Genomic DNA, 23,620 nt, shown 5'->3' with positions numbered 1-23,620 from the left:
TCAATGACAGAAAGACCCCCCCTTCCACCGCAGAACAAAGATGATACTAGTGTCCCCGACCGTCCCGTGTCCCCCTCATCACAGACATCCCCCCCCCCAGAGATACAGAGACCCCCATAATAGCCCCTTGCCACCAGGGAGGCCTCAGCTCAGGCCAGGCCACTAAATAAATGTGCACTGCTCAACAACTACTACACTACTCTGCTGCTGACTCTCACTAATTAATAATTTGTGATACATACATTATTAGTTCGAACTTGCATACCTGCTGTGTGTGGGTTGTTATGCACTGCATTGCATACCACACTGAGGAGGACAGTGCTCTACTCTCTGGGCTCCAGTGGCTGGCTGGCATGGTGGCTGGGCCTGGGACGGTCACGGTGAGGCGGCGCTGGCTGCGATGGGGACGCTTGGGGCTCCAGGTCCTGGCTGGCTGCAACACTCGGGGATCCTGTGTGGAGTGTGGACTGACTTGGCTGGCTGCAAGGCCGCAGGTGGGACGCCGATACCACGCGGGGGATGTTCTTCTTACCGCTGCACCTCGGGTCAAAGTGGGAAGAGGAAGTGGTGGAGCCTTTTTAGTCAGCTCCCGCACTAATCTACCAATCAGCTGTGTTCTTTTGACTTTTTTTCTCCCAGGCGCAGGAGGGCGTGGCACGGCTTGGATGACGTAATTTCCTAATCGATGTCGCCGTCCCCCCGAATCGATGCAGAATCGGGAAGGGTCGCATCGCGATGCATCGATTCGCCGATTATATTCCGCAGGCCTAGCGCACATGCTCAGCGTCATATCAAGAGGTTGTCTTTGGGAAATGGACGTATGAGTGCTACCAGCATTGCTGCAGAGGTTGAAGGGGTGGGGGGGGTCAGCCTGTCAGTGCTCAGACCATACACTGCATCAAATTAGTCTGCATGGCTGCCGTCCCAAAAAGAAGCCTCTTCTAAAGATGATGCACAAGAAAGCCCCAAACAGTTTGCTGAAGACAAGCAGACTAAGGACATGGATTACTGGAACCATGTCCTGTGGTCTGATGAGACCAAGATAAACTTATTTGGTTCAGATGGTGTCAAGTGTGTGTGGCCGCAACCAGGTAAGGAGTACATCAACAAGTGTGTCTTGCCTACAGTCAGGCATGGTGGTGGAAGTGTCATGGTCTGGGGCTGCATGAGTGCTGCTGGCACTGGGGAGCTACAGCTCATTGAGGGAACCATGAATGCTAACATGTACTGTGACATACTGAAGCAGCGCATAATCCCCTCCCTTCAGAGATGTGGCTGCAGGGAAGTATTCCAACATAACGACCCCAAACACACCTCCAAGACTACACCTGCCTTGCTAAATAAACTGAGGGTAAAGGTGAGTGACTGTCCAAGCATGTCTCCAGACCTAAAACCTATTGAGCATCTGTGGGGCATCCTCAAGCAGAAGGTGGAGGAGCACAAGGTCTCCCAACATTCACCATCTTTGTGATGTCATCATGGAGGAGTGGAAGAGCACTCCAGGGGCAATCTGTGAAGCTCTGGAGAACTCCATGCCCAAGAGGGTTAAGGCAGTGCTTGAAATATTGGTGGCCACACAAAATATTGACACTTTGGGCCCAATTTGTACTCACTTTTGTTGCCAATGGTTTAGACATTAATGTCTGTGTGTTGAGTTATTTTGAGGGGTCAGCAAATTTACACTGTTATACAAGCTGTACACTCACTACTTTACATTATAGCAAAGTGTAAATTCTTCAGCGTTGTAACATGAAAAGATAAAAAATGTGAGGGGTGTACTCACTTTTTTACTTTGGCCATAGGGTCACTTTAAAGCTCAAGTGCTGTAAGGTGGGAGTTCAAATAACTTATTTTCTCTAACTCTTGTTTCTTCAGGAAATTTAGCTCAGGCAGAAGCTGTTGGAAGGGAGGCATTAAAGCTGTTGCCACACGACCACTCCATCACATTTTCTTTAGCCAATGTGCTGGGAAAAGCAGAGAAATACAAGGTTTGTCTAAAGTCTAGTATCTGCTACACATTTCTATCAAACCTACTTTGTCTCTACACATCTTTTTTTCTTATAACAGAGCTTTGTTTAAATGATTGTGCCATGATAGTAAGTGTTCTATAACAAATCTAAACATTATATTGCAAAAGAAAAGAAGCCGCAAGAGGGTATCTGCACAAACACATTAGCTTTTAGTATGTCCAGGGACATCAAGCAACATTTAATAAATAACCTCTTTACTGCTTTTTTTATTCATTTATTTTTTATTCCCTATGCTTTGAGAGCAGTAATCTTTTTTTTTTTTTTTCCTCTTTGGTTCATTGACGGACACAGTGCTTCTTAAATCATAACTACTGGGTGTTATTGCCTCCTCCAGGAGTAGGGCTAGGCAGAACAAAAAAAAACTGGCTATGCCCATGGGCTCTCCTCAGCTGGTAAATAACCCCCCTCTCTGCTTTAGGTATTCAGTTTTAATCTGTCTAGTTATGAGTAAGGACCTAGTCTCCCTGCTGGGATCTCTTGGTCCTAGCAATTTTTTCTCCTTCCTTGCATGTTTTTTCTCTTGGAAGTTCTGCAATCAACTGCTGGGCTGTGCGACGGACTCGATAATCTAGATACAGTGGTGCCCCCAGCCCAGCCAGAGAGTGCATGCAGACCACAGCTGCACGCTAGTTCAGCCACAACATAGCCTTACGGACAGAGGTTGACTTGTGAGTTAAACATCTTGCAAGGTCGGATTCAACCGGGCGTGGGTATGAGTTGCAGCAGTTTCTTGGCTGACAGCTCCCCTACATCGGTAGTGAGGAGTTCACTCTGGAGCGTTATCCGCACCATGAAAGCGTAATTACAGTCCCCCTTCTCCCCTTATGGCGTTTTTTTTTCTTTCTTTTTTTAAGGTGGACGCGGGAAACCTTTCAGGGACGGCCCCTCATTGAGCTGGGCTTCACCCACTCCCTTTCCCCTCTGTCTGGACCTGGAGTCTGGTGGGGGGGGTCCCAGAGCAGAGGATGCAGCAGAGACCCCATGGGCCCACCCTGCCATCCTCCCTCTGTAAGGGTCCTGGTATAGTGTGTGCTGCCCTGGTAGTGTGGGGGGGGGGGGGGTTCCCAGTAGTTGCATTCCCTACTGGTTGCAGTGTGGGTGTAACGCGGGGGGGTCCCAGTGCAGAGTACACAGCGGAGTCCCCTAACGTATGCCCTATCTGTGGATGTACAGTACTTTCAGGGGAGGTCCCCTTGCAGAGGGCGAAGCATTGCAGAGGGCACAGGGAAGATTCTTGCAGCATGCTTCGGCATGTCGAGCTGTTGAAGTCTGATGACGTCATGCCAACCATTTTCCCTTGGTTTGGCTGGTCTTCGGGTGGCAGGCATGTTTGTGTAGCCCGATTATGTCATGGTGGCCATTTTCCCTTAGTCCAGGAGATGCTGGAGCCTCGTGGGGATGCCGGAGCTCCAACTCCTCTTCCTCCCCCTTCCCCTCTTCCTGTGCCTGGGACATATTTAAAGGGATGGCATCCATGGTGTTGCTGGGTCTCAATTTTTGGCGCTCCTCCGGCCAGTATGGTAAGTCCTTGAGGGTCCCTGTTATCTCTCTCTCTCTCTCTCTCTCTCTCTCTCTCTCTGCTGATAGGCACCCTGAGCTTCGGGGGGGGGGGGGGTCATTTAGCGGTGTCAAAAGATTGTTTTTGTACTACAAGGTCCTTCTTTCCTTATGGAGCCTCAGGGTCACATCTCCCCCACTGAACCCCTCATGGAGGTGGCAGGTCCCTCGGAAACCCCAACTTACCATGGTTGCACTGATGGCAGTCCGTGTCTCGGGTGGAAGTTGAGTGTGGGCAAAGACCCAGGAGGAAGCCTTTCCCTGCTCAGTCTGTCCCATCTGATTCTAAGCCTGATGCCGCCGTGGACGCACCCTGTCCCAGGAGGCATAATATCAGACCCCCAGATCTATCTGATAGTGAGGATGATTCCTTCTCCACAGCAAATGAAAAAGCGCTGGTAGATGCACTTATCACTGCAGTGCGTGAGACTTTAAAAATAGAGGATGCGGCTGATGTAGCCAGGGACGTGGCTGTGTCATTTGGTATGCATAAGTCACCTCGTACTCCAAAAGCGTTTCCTTACGTGCCTTATTTTGACTGTAAAGAATGGGAACAACCAAAATTACCCTTAGTGGTCCCCAAACAGTTTGCTGTACGTTACCCTTTTGAGGAGTCATTTTTAAAGAATTAGACTAGTCTACTAGTGGGGGACCCTCCTGTGTCCTGGTTGAATAAAGCAACAATGACTGCAGTAGAGGAATCCCTGTCCTTTACAGACCCGGCTGACAGGAAAGCGGAGGCTGTGGCACACAGCATGTTTACTATGGCTGGTTCAGACCCTAACTGAATGGGCCAAGCTTTTGTGCTAGGGTCTGGGGAATGAGCAGGTTCCCACTGCTCATGTTGATTTTTGCAGATCAGTTGGTCCATGGGCTGCAGTTTATTTTTGATGCATATGCTTTGGATACAGCTCCTGTGCTGTCCAAACTTTTTCTGTTTCAGCGGTGGTGATTAGGTATGTGCTGTGGCTTAAGATTAAGGTTCTTAATGAGCTCAGCCAGGTGATTGCCAGACCATTATTCTTGATCTTTAAGGATAGTTTACAGACGGGTATGGTGCCAGCTGATTGGAAAAAAGCCAACGTGGTACCAATATTTAAAAAGGGGCCGAGATATATCCCGGGTAACTATAGGCCGGTCAGCCTAACATCAGTAGTCTGCAAAATTTTGGAGGGGATGATAAGGGACCACATACAAGACTTTAGTAATGAAAACGGTATTATAAGTAGTAATCAGCATGGATTCATGAAAAATCGTTCGTGCCAAACCAATCTATTAACCTTCTACGATGAAGTGAGCTGCCACCTAGATAAAGGTAAGCCTGTGGATGTGGTGTATCTGGACTTTGCAAAGGCCTTTGACACCGTTCCCCACAAACGCTTACTGTACAAACTAAGGAAGGTAGGTAGGTATGGACCATAAGGTGAGTACCTGGATAGAGAACTGGCTCCAGGGGAGAGTACAGAGGGTGGTGATTAATGGGGAGTACTCGGACTGGGCGGGTGTGGAAAGTGGGGTCCCCCAGGGTTCTGTCCTGGGACCAATCCTGTTTAATTTATTCATAAATGATCTAGAGGAGGGGATATCTAGTACAATCTCAGTATTTGCAGATGATACTAAATTAGGCTTGCCAATATCTTCTATGCAGGATGTGGAAACCTTGCAAGCGGACCTGAACAAAATAACGGGGTGGGCAACTACATGGCAGATGAGATTTAATGTTGAAAAATGTAAAGTAATGCACTTGGGGGCCAGAAACCAGAAAGCATGCTACTCACTAGGGGGGGAACCTCTGGGTGAGTCTAGGATGGAAAAGGACTTGGGGGTACTGGTAGACAACAGGCTTGGCAGTGGCATGCAATGCCAAGCCGCCGCAAGCAAAGCCAACAGAATACTGGGATGTATAAAAAAGGGGATTCACTCCAGAAATAAAGAGATTATTCTTCCACTCTACAAGACTCTGGTCCGGCCACATCTGGAGTATGCTGTCCAGTTCTGGGCACCGGTCCTCAGGAAGGATGTGCTGGAACTGGAGAAAGTCCAGAGAAGGGCAACAAAAATAATTAGGGGAATGGAGGACATCAGCTATGAGGAAAGACTACAAGCACTGAACCTATTCTCTCTGGAGAAGAGACGATTGAGGGGGGATATGATATCAATGTACAAATACTGTACTGGCGACCCTAGCATAAGGAACAAACTATTCAGAGAGAGGAGATACAATAAGACACGTGGCCACTCACTAAAACTTGAGGAAAGGCGGTTTAACCTTAAAGTGCGTAAGGGGTTCTTCACTGTAAGAGCGGTAAGGATATGGAATTCTCTTCCACAAGCAGTCGTATCAGCAGGGAGCATTGATAGTTTCAAAAAACTATTAGATGGACACCTTAAAGACCACAACATACAGGGGTATACAATGTATGGTTAAAAGCAAACACACACACACATCATAGGTTGAACTGGATGGACTGATGTCTTTTTTCAACCTCACTAACTATGTAACTATGTAAGATTTGGTCCACAGACCAAGCCTCTAAGAAAGCTCCCATTAATCTGCCCTTTCAAGGCGATTGCCTGTTTGGGGCTACCCTGGATGACATCATTAAAAGATATCATGGGGGGGGGGGGCCTTCCTTCCTGCCACAATTCAGGAATGAGAAGGAGCCTTGTCGCAGATGGGGGGGCCTCCTCAGCCCATAGAAAATTCTTTCTTGCTTCCAGGACGGAGAATTCCCTTATTAATAGATCTTTTGAAATCTTCCCAAGGAGATTCCAAGCAACCTTCGTATGGACTTCTTTTGTGAGTGTCAAGGAGGTCCGCAAAATGTTTCCTTTGGGGGTACCCAGAAAGGGGGACAAACTTTGTCCTTTTTCAGGTTTTTAAGGACCAGAGTATCTTTGTGTGGATTTAATTCCTGCAAAGTTTCAGGTGAGGTCCACCCCTATCTCTGTCCTGACAGTTCTATTTGCACAGTCCTACATGCAGCTTCTTTGGCAGGTTCGGTTCCACAAGAAGATACCGACGTTCGTGGGGAAGTCACGGGTTCCTCTGGCAGACGCCGCAGGGACATGGTAAGACCAGTATCATCCTCTGCTCAAACTTCTTCCGTGGTTCTGTGAGGAATCAAGGGGGAGGATCTTTCAATCATTCTGGTGGCCGTAAAGGTCCCTTTTGGGGCTTCCCCTTTAGAAAAGACTAGTTGTCCCAAGGGCTGATCTACCATCCTACTTTACAGTCACTGGTTTTATTGGCTTAGCTATTGAAAGCCAGGTAATGAGGGATAGAGGTTTGTCTGGATCAGTGATCCCTACTATTGTAAAGGCAAGGAAGTAGTCTTTCAGCAAGATATACCATTGTACGTGGAAAGTGTATTTCTCTGTCGCCCATTGACAGACGTAGTCCTCCTTGATTAATATCAACTCGGGTTATACTGCCCTCTACAGGAGTAGGACTAGACAGGAAAGAAAACGTTCTGGCCACACCCTAGGGGCAGTCCCAGAGGGTATATCCTCTCACTTCCTGCTACAGCAAATCAGTTTTTTTCTGTCTAGTTAGGAGTAAGGACCTAGATTCCTTGCTAGGATCTTCGGTCCTGGCAGGATTTTTTTTTAGAAATACTTTTTTAGACAGCTTTTTTTCTCCAGTGTTCCTGTGAGATCTTCAAGCAAGTACGCTGAAACTGGGCGACGGGCTGGATGTTGAGATCCAGTGGTCACCCCAGTTCAGCCTACGAGCGCGTGCAGGCCATAGCTCCGCGCTGGGTCGGCCGCGACATAGTCCCACTGGACGGGGACTGACCCTGCGAGTTAAACGTCTCGCCTGGACGCCAATTACCAACAGAGTCACGGCGCCCGTATTGGTCGACAGCCCCCCCACCCCGGTGGAGAGGGGTTCTGTCAGGATTTGGCGCCCGCCTGGTTCCGGTATGGTGAGTAGAATGTTCCCCCTCTCCCCCTGTCGGGTTTGTTGGTGGACGCGGGCCCCTCTCTGGGACGGTCGGACACTCAGCTTCTGGGTCTCCCCTCTATCCTATAACAGGTCACAGATCCCCCAATTTGAGTGTGATTTTTGTGAATAGAAACCAGGAGGCTTGGTTTGGGAGCTGACTATCTAAAGTCACTATATGACTGTAAGAGTGACTGAAGTCAGTGGCAGACTACTAAAAGGCATTACTATTGAGGTATAGAGGTATCCTACCTGTCTAGTGTGTGCACAGGCCGATGCCCATGCCTGAGTTACTGCAGCCACAGATAGCCATCCCTCCAGAAAGCCGGTCACTTCCACAGGCCACACAGCCTCCTGCAGACCAAGGACACCTCCCGCAGGCCGAGGCACTTCCGCAGGCCGCACAGGCCGAATGCACACATCCCGCAGGCCGCTGCTATCTGGCAAGCCGCCGCTATCCTACACAGGCCGCCGCTATTTTCCTGCAGATTGCACGAGGCCGCCATATTGGCGTAGCCTCAGGTCTCCAGCATGGGGGCGGCCATGTTTGAGGTGACCAAACACCTCATGGAGTAATTGGGAGGCGCCGGAAGGCTTGTAAAGGAGCGGAGCCGCCTCCTTGGCCCAGGGAAAGCAAGCCAAAGACTTCCTGTCTGTAACAGACAGTGCTGGAAGCAGGTTGATAAGAAACTTCTGTGCATCAGGTGAGCCTTGGGGTCTCTCTCTCTCTCTTTCTGAGGGGTCCAAGCAGGTAGACTGAGGGGTGCTACTGCGCTGGGGGACAAAGTTAAAAAAAAAAAAATTTTGTTTTTTTTTTCTTGCAATTCATTTTTTTTGTGTTTGCTGGCAAGTGTCTTGTTACATGAACCCTGCCACACATGTATCCCCACCTGATCCCCTCAGGGTGGCCGCAGGACCCTCCAGTACCCCACTTGTGATGATGCATTATCAGCAGTTTTGGAGTCTTTGGTATCCCGGGTGGAGGTAGCCTGTCAGGGACGGGGGTCAAGAAGAGCGACCCCCGCCTACCTCTATGTCATCTGATACCTCAGATACGGATTCTGAGCTGGTCATTGGAGTCCCTTTTCTGGGGTTGTTGTCTCAGGTACGGTCTCCTCAGACAGTAAGGAGGACGCTTCGGCCTCCGCCATAGCACAAGAAGCGTTGGTGGAAGCACTAGTTGTGTCTGTCCGGGAAACCTTAAATCTTGAGGTTACACCGGCAGAGGTAGCTGAGACTCATATTCCTTTTTTGGGCAAGCCTACCAAAATGGTGAAGGGTTTCCCTTGCCCAAATAGGGTCGTCCGTAAATGAGCCCTGCTATTTCCAAACGCATTGCTAGGCGCTATCATTTTGAGGAATCCCTCATTTCAAAGAGGGACGGTACCACCATTAGTGGACTCACCGATTTCGAGACTAAATAAAGCCACTGTTATCCCGTTGGATTGACAGAATGGGCCCCACCCATCTCTAGGGTGGGGGGACGTCTTCACCGGTTTCCGGATCCAGGGCTTTCCAGAATCCCGGATAAAGGGGTTCGCAAGGTCATATGGTCGGGATACAAGATCGAGTTTCGATCACTTCCACCGGTGCGATTCTTCCCTTCCAATATTTGACATCCCCGGGTCGCTTAAAAAGCTTTGCGGGGGACAGCTTGATACAACAAGCAGTGGTAGTTCCCATTCCTTGGAGGAGTTCTAGTCGAACTTGTTCACAATGCCCAGGAAAAAGGGCTAGGTGCGTCCAATTCTGGTCTTGGAAGAGATGGAGTCCATCCATACAGTGGTGGCCTCCCTGCATCAGGGGGATTTCCTGGCGTCCAGAGACATTTAGGATGCCTATCCTCATATCCCCATCTTCGCAGGACATCATATTTTTCGTTGCTTTTCCCAAAGATCATCCCTGGTTCCCACCAGGAGACTGAACTATCTGGGCCTAATTTTGGATACATCCTTGGCAAGAGTGTTTCTCCATGTGGAGAAACTCCAGAAGATTCAGTCAATGATTCGGATGTTGCTGTCCGTCAGCTGGCTGGGATTGATGGTCGCCTCCTTAGTGGCAGTACCGTTTGCCCAGTCTCATACCCGAATTCTCCAAAGAGGAGATTCTTCTCATATGGAATCGGAATCCCGATTCCCTGGACAATCGGATCCGATTGAGTGAGCGGACCAGGGAGGCTCTGGTCTGGTGGCTTCGGTCTCCGATGCTCAGCCAGGGGGAAGTCATTTCTTCTGATAAATTCCAGGTTACCGATAAATGTGTTGGAACTGAGAGCGATCAGACTTTGTCTGATTTACTGGACCGAGCAGCTCCAGGGCAGCCCGGTTCGGATCTAATCGGACTATGCCACGGTCATGACTTATGTTGATCACCAAGGGGCACCAAGAGTGCCCTGGCGGCCATAGAAGTGGCCAACATTCTTATTGGGGGAACAGTTGTTCCAGTTCTCGCTGCGATATTTATCATGGGGGTGGACAGGCAGATTATTTCAGCCGTCAGATTCTGGATCAAGAGGAATAGTCTCTTCATCCAAAGGTATTTCACCAGCTGTCCCTTCATTGGGGCACCCCGGATATGGATCTGTTGGTAGGTGGCTCAACAGGGCTCGCACCCGCGATCCTCTAGCGGACGCAGCCTCTCAAATTGCTGCTGAGATTTCTCCGCAGGATAGAGGTGGAGGGAACTCCAGTTATCCTGGAAATTCCGAGCTGGCCTCGTCAAGCCGGGTACGCCGACTTGGACAGGCTAGTCGCGGACGCTCCTTGGAGACTTCCTCTCAGGGAGGATCTCCGGTCTCAAGGACCGATCTTCCATGCTGCTTTACAGTCGCTGGTTTTAATAGCCTGGCTATTGAGACCCAGGTACTGAAGGACAGAGGGTAGTCAGCTTCAGTTATTCCTACTCTAATTAAAGCAAGGAAAGCGACTTCCAGCAAAGTCTATTATCGCACATGGAAGACTTATATCGCGTGGTGTGAATCTTTGGAATTTTCCCCACGTACCTATTCGGTGACCCGAATCTTGGCTTTTCTGCAAAAGGGGGTTGAGCAGAAACTATCCTTGAGCACTATCAAGGGTCAGGTTTCAGCATTAGCAATCTTCTTTCAGAAGCCTTGGGCTACTCATTCCTTGGTGTCCAGGGGGTGCGGCACTTGGCTCCGCCAGTGCGCGCCCTTACCGCCCTGGGATCTTAATTTGGTGTTTGTCGGTTCTTCAGAAACCTCCCTTTGAAAATATCAGGGAGATTCCCTTGCTTACATTATCCCAGAAGGTGGCCTTCTTGGTGGCTATCACTTCTGCACGCAGGGTGTCAGAACTGGCTGCATTATCATGCCATTCCCCATATCTAGTGGCTCATAGGGATAAGGTAGTTCTTCATCCGAAGCCATCCTTTCTTCCTAAGTTGGTTTCAGATTTTCATCTGAATGAAGATATTGTGCTACCTTCCTTGTGTCCTAAGCCCAATCATCCTCCGGAATATGCGTTGCACTCTTTGGATGTGGTTCGGGCAATCAGGGTATACCTGAAGACTACGGAATCGTTCCGTAAGACGGATTCATTTTTTGTGATCATGGATGGCCCCAGTAAGGTGTTGCCTGCATCTGCCGCGACTATCTCCAAATGGATTAGACAGACGGTGGTACAGGCTTATTCTATTAAGGGTCGGAATCCTCCGTTCCCTGTTAAGGCGCACTCCACTCGAGCGCTCAGTACTTCCTGGGCCAACCGCCATCAGGCGTCAGTGGTCCAGGTGTGCAAGGCGACTTCCTGGTCGTCTGTTCATACCTTTAGAAAATTTTATAAAGTTGATGTGATGGCATCGACGGATGCCTCATTTGGCCGAAAGGTTTTGCAGGCCGCAATTTGAGGAGACCGGTGGTCTACCTCGAGGGTTTTTTTCCGTTGGAATTTCAGTTGAGTCTCATCGTGTGATTGATGAGCCTTTAAAACTTCTAGTTGGCACCGGTTGGGCCTTCTAGATTGGATGATTTCCATTTTCCCACCCCTTATTTGTGGCACTGCTTTGGGACGTCCCGAGTTGATATTAATCAAGGAGGACTACGTCTGTCAATGAGCGACAGAGAAAAATGGATTTTTGTAAAATCTTACCGTAAAATCCTTTTCTCTTAAGCTCATTGACAGACGTAGTACCCGCCCCTCTGTTTTTGAGTTGGGTTGTGTTAAATTCTCTAAACACTGCTTTGTGACATAACTGGTTTGCTGTAGCAGGAAGTGAGAGGATATACCCTCTGGGACTGCCCCTAGGGTGTGGCCAGAACATTTTCTTTCCTGTCTAGTCCTACTCCTGTAGAGGGCAGTATAACCCGAGTTGATATTAATCAAGGAGGACTACGTCTGTCAATGAGCTTAAGAGAAAAGGATTTTACGGTAAGATTTTACAAAAATCCATTTATTTCTTGGTGTGAGTCGATTGGCGCTCATCCTCGATCCATTTCTGTGGCTTGAATCTTAACCTTTCTTTAACAGGGCATTGATCAAAAGTTGGCCTTGAGTACCCTCAAGGGCCAGGTTTCTGCCTTGGCAATCTTCTTCCAGCGACCCCCTAGCCATGCACTCTTTAGTTCATACCTTTATTCAGGGGGTTCGACCTGTATGATCTCTTTTGCTTGCATGGGATTTAAACTTGGTGCTTTCGGTTCTCCAGAAACCTCCATTTGAGAGATTCTGGATATTCCCTTGCCTACATTATCCCAGAAGGTGACATTCTTGGTGGCTATTACCTCGGGCCTGCAGGGTATCAGGATTGGTGACATTATCCTGTCTCAGTCCCTATTTAGTGGTCCGTAGGAATAAAGTAGTTCTTCGTCCCTGTCCATATCATTCCTGCCCAAAGTTGTCTCTGACTTCCATTTGAATGAGGACATTGTGTTGCCTTGATTGTGTCCCAAGCCGGCTCATCCCAAGGAATTTGCTTTGCATACCTTGGATGTGGTCCATGCGATTCTGGTGTATCTGGCAGCTACTGAGGCTTTTTGTGGTTACGGATGGACCAAGAAAAGGGCTGGCCACTTTTTCAGCCACCATCTCCAGATGGATCAGACAGACAGTGACTTAGGCCTATTCCGTTAAAGGTCAGGTTCCACAATTCCCTGTCATGGCGCATTCTACTCAGGCGCTGAGTGCTTCTTGGGCCTTCCGTCATCAGGCTTAAATATTTTATGTTTGCAAGGCTGCCACTTGGTCGTCCGTGCATACCTTCATGAAATTCTATAAAGTAGATACTTTGGCATCTGCAGGTGCTTCTTTTAGCCGCAAAGTTTTGGGGGCTGCTGTTTAGGAGGGGCTGTTCCCTCTTGAAGGGTGTTTTTTTCTTTAAACTGTTATTTTTCAGACGGGGCTCCTGTGATCCGGTTAAGGCTCCTATATCCTGGTTAAGGGCTCTTATGTTTAGCCTTGGGTTATTTTCCCCACCCCTCATTTTCCTTTTGGCACTGCTTTTGGACGTCCCACTAGTTTATGATTTATGGAGCGCTATGTCAGTCAATGAACGAAAGAGAAAATGGGATTTTTGTACTTACTGTAAAATCCATTTCTCTGTTGAGTTCATCGACGCACACAGCACCCACCCCTCTATGGAGTTCTGATACTTCTAATACTGCTTGCTACTAAACTGATTACCCAGAGCAGAGAGGGGGGTTGTATACCAGCTGAGGACAGCCAATGGGCGTAGCCAGGTGTTTTTTGTTCTGCCTAGTCCTACTCCTGGAGGAGGCAATATAATCCACTAGTTATGATTTATGCACCGCTGTGTCCGTCAATTAACCCCCCCCCCCCCCCCCCCCCTGCATAGTCATTAACTGAGACATTCAGTGTGCTGCTGTTTCTCCGCTTATTTGCAGCTTAGAACAGAGGAAACGTATTCACTTAAAAAAAAAAAAAATTGTGTTATGTTTTTCATACTCTACACAAATAATTTGCCTTTCATTTCTATTTAAACTGAATGGGTTGTTTACAAGATGAGGGTTTACATACATTTTAGCTGTGCCAAAATAAAAATGGCATAGGCAATACACATCCATGAATGTCTTGCTAGACAGAAAATTATCTATGTGCCACCATAAAGTGTTGCATGTTTCATCCCAGACTGTTTGCAGGCACCTGCAGCATTGATTTTATCAGGATTTTTAACATTTTTTATGCAGACGAATGATGATCCTAAAGCTACAGAGAACTAGATTATGTATACAATATACATGTGCATTTGTTGCCAAATATCTTTTTTTTTTTTTTTTTTTTTTTTAGTAACTTAGAGTATTTGCTATCCAAATCTTAACTACAAACATGACTGCTGCAATATTTTAGGCAGAAGCTCCACTTTTTCATTGTATAATGTGAGTTTAAGAACACAAAGCAATTACATGAGGTTTATCAAGGCATCCATTTAATCCTATATTATAGCAGTTTAGCGTTCTACACAGTTGATTGCTGCTGATAGCTGCACCACATTGTTGGTTATGCAAGCTTTGCACATACAGCTACATACAGCATAGCTTGATGTTACAGTTTGAGCTGATTTGACTGCACACTTTAATATCCTTTGTATTTTACATATAAATGTGAGATGTTTAACTTTGCGATGCTTTGCAAGCTTTCTGTAATTCATAGGAGATGGTTTGGCCACATGAGGGCAGTGTTTTTTAATTGTCTCCTCAGGGTAACATTGCATTTTTACATATCTACCAACATTATGAACTTTATACTGACCTGTATTTTTGGCATAATTTATGTGAATACTTTAAAATTACATACTTTTTATGATTTATAGTAATTAGATACAAATAAATCTGTATCTTGTTTCTAACAAAATGTATTGTCTTTTGAGAAAAGTACATGTACATGTTTTTTATTGTCTTATTTTAGGAGTCTGAAGGTTTGTTCCTTAAGGCTATTGAGGCTAACCCCTCATCTGCAAGTTATCATGGCAATTTGGGTAAGGCTTTGATTCAATCATTAATATATTCTTTAACGGAAAAAATGTCACACTCTAGACATTAACTGTGAGATATTTTCACAGTGATGGAGTGGAAATTAATTATCAAACCATGTCAAGAAAGGAATGTAAAAAGGCATATGTTTAGCAGTTCTTTCTCACTGTGTTGTAATTGAAAAGGGTAAAATCAATTTCAATCAAATATATGTGTGCACAAAAGGCCTAGCGATTGGAGCGAAGCCTTTTCCTTTATGTGGAGATGACTGTTATAACTGTAAAGACCCCTGGTGCAAATTCTTTGTTTAGGAAACCCCATGAATAAAATTAAAAAATAGAAGAGGACTTTCGAGACCTGCATTTTCTTACAGTACAATTCAGTCAAAGTTTTCAAGACATGCTGAGTTAAAAAGCACTGCAGAGAAAGTGGACAGGGCAAAACATAGAAGATCCTTAGGTCAATTCAGTTATTAGGGGGTTTTTTTGACAGTTTGAGGTGATTAGCACAATATATTCTATTTATCATTGTGAACTGTGTTTAGCAATTTATACTATTTAGCATTGTAAAAAAAAATTTTAAATATATTTTAAAAGAAGTCTTTTGTATAACATAGTGTGAAAATTGTAAAGAAACTTAGCCCTCAATGGGCATGTTTATTTCTAAAAAGTCTATAAAATCAATGGACACTCTTCTGTATTGCTTTTAGAATATGTGTGGCTAAGGTCGCAGTGCTGAGCACATCTGACTAACTTGTAGGAAAAGCTCTGTGCATTAGCTACAGTAGAATCCTGTAGATCCTGCTACAATAAAATGTCTTGGGGTCCTTTCAAACGGTCCGCCTCCATAGGCAGATCCGTGCTGCTCAGCAGGGGATCGTAAACACAGATCCCTGCTGAGCAGGAAGGTGACATCTCCCTATCCGCTCTGTGTGCGGAGAGGGAGATGTCAGAGCCCCATGCATCTCTAAGGGGGAATCGGATGAGAGCGGGGACCGCCTGTCCACTCTCATCGATCCGTTCCCCTGGACGGATGGAAAATAGGGTTTCCATCCGTCTGGATTTCACGGACAGGATCGGAATCGGATAGCAGCGGGTGTCAGCGGACATGTCTCTAGGGATGCATGGGGGATCTGATGAGGTCGCTCTCGTGAAAGGGGCCTTAACCAGTTTGAAATATGTTATAAAGTAGTTACTAAAGGGTGGTAGAAGTTGAGTTTCAAAGGGGCCTGCATACACTAAACTGGTAAAGACAAAGTTAACAAAATCGACTTGATTTTGTAACACTATTACCAGGCCATTTTTCTTTCACTTTGAAAATTAAGTTGTTATGCAACACTATACCCAAATTAATGTTATATAATTTTTTTGAGACAGACAGCGCTTTCTTATTTAGTAACCACTGTGTTTTAGTTTTGTTTTTAAAATGGGGAAAAAAAAGACCTGTTTCTTTTGCTTGTTAAAATAAAAATACCAGAATTGTACAAAAACCCTTGAAATAATGGTTTTGAAAGGTAGGTACACCAAGGTAATCTCATTTTTTGAGACTTTTTTTTTTTTTTTTTGGAAATGAAGAAACTGGTATTGAGGGGGTTAAAAACAGAGCTTGAGACTAGTGAACTAGATACGGTAATGTGCAGGTCATACAAGGAGGAAATAAAGAAGTTTATGTACTGGTCACATACAGTGACAGGATGGAGATGGAAGGGGTTAATATGGGAAGTGAAAGGATTCATATTTAGTACATGTCATATGGATATAGTATGTAGAGGGGGGGAGCATGAAACGGTTAAAAAAAAAAAAAAAAATCTCTAGGTCAGTGAAACAGTGTGAATGAATTAATCTGCACCTACTGATTCATTCATTTGTGTCCCATTAACAAGTACTTAATCACTCTCCTTCACTATTGTAAGGGGAGGGGTAAACACTGTAAACAGTACCATGTGGATGCTGTAATGACCAATTGCAGCAATCGGCTTGGTACAGTGTATCTGTGTACCAAGCAATCTAATGACAGCTCGGTAAACAATGATTACTGGGTGGAACAGCCGCCCAATGAATACTTATCCAGTACTATTGAGGTAAATTTAGGGCTGCTGCTCCACCATTTGAAGACGTACCCCAAACGAAAAGGGGTTAATGATTTCGAAATGCATGTTTCACTTGAAGAATATAAGTTATAACTAATTTTACCTAAGGCTAGGTTCACATATGTGCGGCCACGGTTTCCAGCCTCGGGTCCAGTGCGATTCTGTTCACCAGTTCAGGTGCGATTCAGGTCCAAATTTTTGCCTGAATTCACACCTGAACCGGATGTAAAAACGCACAGGACCCTTTTGGAAGTGCACTGCGGCCGCCCCGGACATGTGTGAACCGGCTCTATAGAGAGCCATGCAAACTGGATGTGGTAAAACCTGCATATATGTGATCTTGGCCTTATGCAATTTCTGTGGTGTACCTTAGGGGGGGAAAAAAAAAAACAACAAATAAGATTTACATATACAGTATATCACAAAAGTGATTACACCCCTCACATTTTTGTAAATATGATTAAATCTTTTCATGTGACAACACTGAACAAATGACACTTTGCTACAATGTAAAGTAGTGTACAGCTTGTATAACAGTGTAAATTTGCTGTCCCCTCAAAATAACTCAACACACAGCCATTTATGTCTAAACCGCAGGCAACAAAAGTGAGTACACCCCTGAGTAAAAATGTCCAAATTGGGCCCAATTAGCCATTTTTCCTCCCCGGTATCATGTTACTCGTTAGCGTTACAAGGTCTCATGTGTGAATAGGGAGGAGCAGGTGTGGTAAATTTGGGGTTTATCGCTCTCACTTGCATACTGGTCACTGGAAGTTCAACATGGCACCTCATGGCAAAGAACTCTCTGAGGATCTGAAAAAAAGAATTGTTGCTCTACATAAAGATGACCTAGGCTATAAGAAAAATGCCAAGACCCTGAAACTGAGCTGCAGCATGATGGCCAAGACCATACAGTGGTTTTACAGGACAGGCCTCGCCATGGTCGACCAAAGAAGTTGAGTGCCTGTGCTCAGCGTCCTATCCATAGGTTTGTTTTGGGGAAATAGATGTATGGGTGCTGCCAGAGGTTGAAGGGGTGGAGGGTCAGCCTGTCAGTGCTCGGACAATACACCGCATACTGCATCAAATTGGTCTGCATGGCTGTCATCCCAGAAGGAAGCCTCTTCAAAAGATGATGCACATAAAAAGCCCACAGTTTGCTGAAGACAAGCAGACTAGGGGCGTGGATTACTAGAACCATGTCCTGTGGTCTGATGAGACGAAGATAAACTTATTTGATTCAGATGGTGTCATGCGTGTGTGGCGGCAACCAGGTGAGGGGTACAAAGACAAATGTCTTACCTACATTCGAGCATGGTGGCGGAAGTGTCATTGTCTGGGGCTGCATGATTGCTGCCGGCACTGGGGAGCTACAGTTCGAAGGGAGGGGATCATGTTCTGCTTCAGTATGTCACAGTACATGTTCGCATTCAGTGTTCCCTCAATAGAGACTGGGCCGCAGGGCAGTATTCCAACATAACGACCCCAGATACCCCTCCAAGATGACCACTGTCTTGCTAAAGAAGCTGAGGGTAAAGGTGATATACTGGCCAAGTATGTCTCCAGGGGGGCGTGGCCGGAACTCGGATGTGAAAGCAGCGCGGCTCCGGAGCTCTGTCCTATCTGCCCTGATCCTTCCGTGATCCTGCTGGAACCCGACATCCTACTCACCTGATTCCGACGTCTCCCGTCTCCTGATATCCCGGTGCACCCGCGGCGATGGTCAAAATCGGTCCTCCCGGTCCAGAAGCACTCGGTGTCCGCCCGCCGGACCTCACGCTGCCACGATCCCAAGATGGCGCCGGCCCGGCGCGTGCTGCGGGCCCTTCCTCCCAGATCGCCCGCTCCTCGGCTGTGCGGATGGCATCGGCCTCTGTGGAGGGGGAAGCGATCTCTCCTGGATCGTCTCGGCTGGCGGTGACTGTAAGTGATGCTCTCTCTCCTCCCCTGGGCTCCCCCGTACCCTCGGAGCCTGCTCTGTCTGTGGATAGGCCCGAACCTACCCTGTCTGCCATAATGGACGCTATCCAGCACTGTCAGACCTCGCTTGCCTCACAGATTGAGTCTGTACAGATGGACATGTCGTTTCTCAAACAGGATGTGCACAACCTTTGCCACAGGGTGGGCAACGCGGAGCAGCGTATTAGTGACATGGAAGATGCCCACCGCCCCATGCAGTCCACTGTGTCAGAGTTACAGAGGGGCCATGTCGCTACTACAGACAAGCTAACGGACATGGAGGACCGCCTCAGGCGCAATAATTTGCGTTTTTTGGGCTTTCCGGAGGGATCGGAGGGTAAAAATCCTGAATCATTCATGGAACATTGGCTTATCGATACTTTTGGGAAGGAAGTTTTCTCCCCCTTGTTTGCCATTGAAAGGGCGCATAGAGTGCCATTGCGCCCCTTGCCGCCCGGGGCCCCACCCCGCCCTCTTCTCATCAAGCTCCTGCACTTCCGTGATAGGGAGGCTGTGCTCCGGGCCTCTAGGGACAAGGGCCGAATCCTGTATAACAACCACGCTGTATCTATCTTCCCGGACTTCTCTGCTGCGACCCAGAAACAGCGGGCCTCCTTCATGGCAGTTAAGAGGAGACTGCGGGATTTACAATTGCCGTATAGTATCCTGTACCCGGCTCGTTTGAGGGTCATCTATCAAGGTAAAGCCCACTTTTTTCAGGATCCTCAGGACGCTGCGCAGTGGGTGGATTCCCTGGGACGCCGCTCCCCTCCCTCCCAGGATCATAGGTCTCCTCGTCGGTGATCGCTGGCCTGTGTCTTGCAACTGCTGCTAGGTTTCCCTTTCTTCCTCCTGGATGTCGTTGGGATGCACCGTTATATTCTATGATCCTTCTTACAACTCTTTTTTGTGATTGTCGGGTGTCCTCCTGAATGGGGGGACCCTCCTTGTTCCTCTGGAAGGGCATTTTTGGGGATGGTTGCTCCCCTTCACCCCCTTTTTTCCTTTTTTGCTACCATTCCTGTCTGCTTTAGGACGAGCAGATCCACGTTTCCCTGAACTACACTGTTTTTTGGTTATGGGATTTCAAGCTCTCAACTGTTGGGGACTGAGGGCCGGGTGGGTTAGGGTGGGACGGGTGTTGGGTTACTACTGTTTTTGTGTTTATCTGGGATTGTGGGGGTCTCTCCCCCCTTTTTTTGATTTGCGTTTACTCCGTCATGTCTTCTTGGACTCTTATCAGGGATTTTTTTTACGCCTAGGTGCTACGATTTTCATTTCTGCCTTGCTGTACTTGATAATATTTAGGTTCTTGTCTGTGCCTTCTCCTCCTATGCATATTGCCTGCCAGTGGTTTTGCCTGCCATATTGTGAGGTCTTGGTGCTCGGGGGGGGGCCTCCCCCTTTTTTGGGACCCCCCCGGTCACCAACGCTGATTTTTAACATATCTCTATGTCTACTCTCCGTTTAGTCTCTTGGAACGTCAGGGGGCTAAATTCTAAAGTCAAGCGTTCTCTGGTTTTCGAATATTTAAAACGTCATAACCCACACATTGTTTTATTGCAGGAAACCCATCTCCAGGGGTCCAGGGTGATGGCCCTAAAGAGGGCACATGTGGCGTACGCGCTACACTCTACGTATTCCTCGTATGCTCGAGGTACTTCGATTCTAATTGCAAAATCAGCCCCTGTCACCATCAAGCATTTGAAGACTGACCCTTCGGGGTGTTTTATTATTCTTGTCTTCGAATTTCTGGGTAAGCCCTATACCCTGGTTAACGTTTATGTCCCTCCGCCGTTTACTAGACAGTTTTTTGACCGTATGCTGGGTCTGGTCTTGGAAATGGCTGAGGGTCCCCTTATTATGGCGGGTGACTTTAATACGGTCCTCGATGCTGCTCTGGACAGGTCTGGAGCTGTCTCCTCCGCACCAACTCCTTTATGCTCCTACTTGGACAAATTGGATCTCCTGGACGCCTGGAGATGGAAACATGGGGGGATTACTGAGTATTCCTGTTATTCCAGCTCCCATAATACATTGTCCCGCATTGATCTCTGCCTGCTCCCTCTGGAACTGCTAAGTCTTCTTTCGGGTGTCAGGTATCTGCCCCGCGCAGTATCGGATCACTCCCCTTTACTGGTGGATCTCGCCTTGGGGTCCCCCCCTAATTATAAACTCTGGAGGCTCAGCCCCCTGTGGCTGGCGGACCAGGCAGTGACTGACCAGGGGTTGGCGGAGATGAATTCATATTGGGCACTCAATAAACAAGCTGGATCTGAATTGTTGACCTGGGAGGCCTTTAAGGCGACCATGAGAGGTACCTTTTCGTCTGCCGTGGGCGGTGCCAGGAAGGCTCGCCAGACTAAGTTGGTTGACGCCGAACTGGCGCTGCATGCGGCTGAACGACAATATACTGATGACCCTACTCCCCAGCACCATGCCTCTTGGCGGGCCAGGGCTCGGGACTTGGATCTGGTGGTTGTGGAGCGTACACAGAAGAAACTCCTTTATCAAAATCAGCGCATTTTTGAACTGGGCGATAAGAACAGTCGCCTCTTGGCTTATTTGGCTAGGCCGGAATACCAGCCCTGTGTCATCCCTCGGATTACCAGCCACGCCGGTGTCATTGTGGAACAAACCCCCGATGTTCTGGCCAGTTTTGTTGCTTTTTATTCCTCCTTGTACCAATCTAGAGCTCATTATACCATTGTTGAACTTGATGATTTCTTATATGATATTACTTTGCCTAAGTTGTCGGCCGGCCAATCTAGTTTTCTGGATTCGCCCCTGACTGCGGATGAGATAAACAAGGCCCTAGCCACTTTCGCACACAATAAGACACCTGGCCTGGATGGTTTTCCTATCGAATGGTACTTGCACTATAGAGAATTGCTGGTCCCCCATTTACTGACTGTGTTCAATTGTGCTCTGAAGGAGGGACGTCTGCCACCCTCTATGACAGAAGCTCTCATTGTGCTCATCCCCAAGCCACGTAAAGACCCCCTTCTCTGTGAGTCATACCGCCCGATCTCGCTTATTAATACTGATGTCAAGATTCTCGCCAAAGTCCTCGCGAGGCGTCTGAATACGGTTGTCACGGACTTGGTGGGTGCGGATCAGTCGGGATTTATTCCTGGCCGTTCTACATCGATCAATCTGCGTAGACTTTTTACTAACCTTCAGACGACTCATGCCTCTGTGGGGTCCAGGGTCGTTGTGACCCTGGACACTCATAAGGCTTTCGACTCCGTGGAATGGCCTTATTTATTGGAAGTGTTGGCGAAATTTGGCTTTGGGCCCGGATTTATAAATTGGGTCCGCCTTCTGTATTATCTACCTCGTGCTCGTCTTCGGGTGAACGGTTTTGTGTCGGACCCCTTTCCCATTTTTCGGGGCACCAGGCAGGGGTGTCCGCTATCTCCGCTGTTGTTTGCCCTGGCCATTGAGCCCTTGGCTGCGCAGATCCGCCTTTGTGAGGGTATTGCGGGCTTTGTGATCAATGGCTTGGAAGAAAAGGTCTCCCTGTACGCGGACGATATGTTGATATATCTGGCGGATCCCTATCACTCCCTCCCTATTCTGTTGAATGTTATCGAACGCTTTGGTCACTTCTCTGGTTTCAGGGTGAATTGGAGTAAGTCCACGCTGTTCCCCCTGGATCCCCAGGCTCTGCCCCCTTCCCTTGCCTCTTGTCCCCTCCAGGTTGTGGATCGGTTTCGATATTTGGGGATTGAGATTCAGCTCCCCTTGTCTCGATTCTTTTCCAACAACCTGGATCCCCTGGTTGCCCGTCTTAGGTCCTCACTGCGGCTTTGGTCTACGCTTCCCCTCACGGTGCTAGGCCGGATTAATATTTTTAAAATGATTTTTCTCCCCCGTTTTTTGTATGTGCTCAGCCATTCCCCGGTATATGTCCCTAAGCGCCGCTTTCAGGCCATTGACTCGCTCCTGACTTCCTTTATTTGGGGGGGTCGAGCGGCGCGTGTGGCCAGGGATGCTCTGCAGCTGCCGGTTCTCGCGGGCGGGTTGGCTGCGCCTAACTTGCGTCTATACTACTTCGCGTCTCAATTGGCCCACGCTCATTGGTGGTTCCACCCGGAGGATGCTAATGCTGCGGCTTCATTGGAAGCGGCTATTTTCACCTCCTATGAGTCACTGCAAAACTTGGTACATCGAAGGTCCGTTATGGGCAGACCGAACACTGCTCTTGTTTCTGTCACCCTGCGGATTTTCGCGGCTGCGGCCTTGGATGGTTCCGACCCTCCGGAGCTGCATTCTCCCAATGCCCCCCTTTGGAGCAATCCGCGGCTGAAGGAGTTCTTTAGTCGGGATGATGGCCTTTTCTGGTCCCGCTTAGGGGTGAAATCTATTTCTCATTTGTATGTCCGGGGAACCTTCAGGTCCTTTGCGGACATGCAATCTACCTTTGGTCTGCCCTCCACGGCTTACTACCGATACTTGCAATTGAGACACACGGCGGCCGCACAGTTTGGCCTCCGTGATGTCTCGCTTGAACCGACCCCCTTGGAAAACCTTCTTTCTGACTCTTCACATGAGAGGCTGGTCTCTACATATTATACTCGACTTTTACATTCTCACTCCAAACGGCTCGCGGTGGTTGAGTCTCAGTGGCGGGAGGATATTCCGGAATTGTCGGATGAGGTGTGGCAAGACGTCCTTCCGGAACAAATACCTGTTGTTATCTCCTCTAGGGATAGGGTTATCCAATTGAAGCTTCTTTACAGGGCGTACTATACCCCAGTACTCCTGCACAAAATGGGTACATTGCCTTCTCCGTTATGCTCCAAGTGTAATGCTGCTGATGGTTCATTTTTTCATATGTTCTGGGACTGTCCGCCTGTCCGGGCCTTTTGGTCGGAAGTCACAGCTTTTATTGCAGATATCTCTCAGTTATCCAATATTTGTAGCCCCCTTCGTTGTCTGCTGGGTTATGTGGATGACGAGGACGTCCCTGCTCGTACTAAATTGTTTCTCCGCTTGACATTCTTTTATGCTAGGAAGACTATAGCTACTAGATGGAAGTCTACTGCTCCCCCTGACGTTCCATTATGGATTGCTCTCATTAATCAGGC

The 23,620-nt window shown here is 47.7% G+C and overlaps 1 protein-coding gene across 2 annotated transcripts in view; it reads left to right on the top strand.

Moving 5' to 3' along the window:
* TMTC4 (transmembrane O-mannosyltransferase targeting cadherins 4) overlaps positions 1–23,620 on the top strand; it is a 275,325-nt gene that overhangs the window by 247,527 nt on the left and 4,178 nt on the right. For both annotated transcript variants that reach the window (XM_082248518.1, XM_082248519.1), the window contains 2 exons: positions 1,876–1,988; positions 14,415–14,484. In XM_082248518.1, the coding sequence (XP_082104644.1) occupies positions 1,876–1,988; positions 14,415–14,484 (183 nt within the window). The remainder of the gene's footprint in view (positions 1–1,875; positions 1,989–14,414; positions 14,485–23,620) is intronic.

The sequence above is a fragment of the Pelophylax lessonae genome (assembly GCF_965119305.1).
Source record: "Pelophylax lessonae genome assembly, chromosome: 2".
NCBI lineage: Eukaryota > Metazoa > Chordata > Amphibia > Anura > Ranidae > Pelophylax > Pelophylax lessonae.
This window is presented reverse-complemented; position numbering and strand designations above follow the sequence as displayed.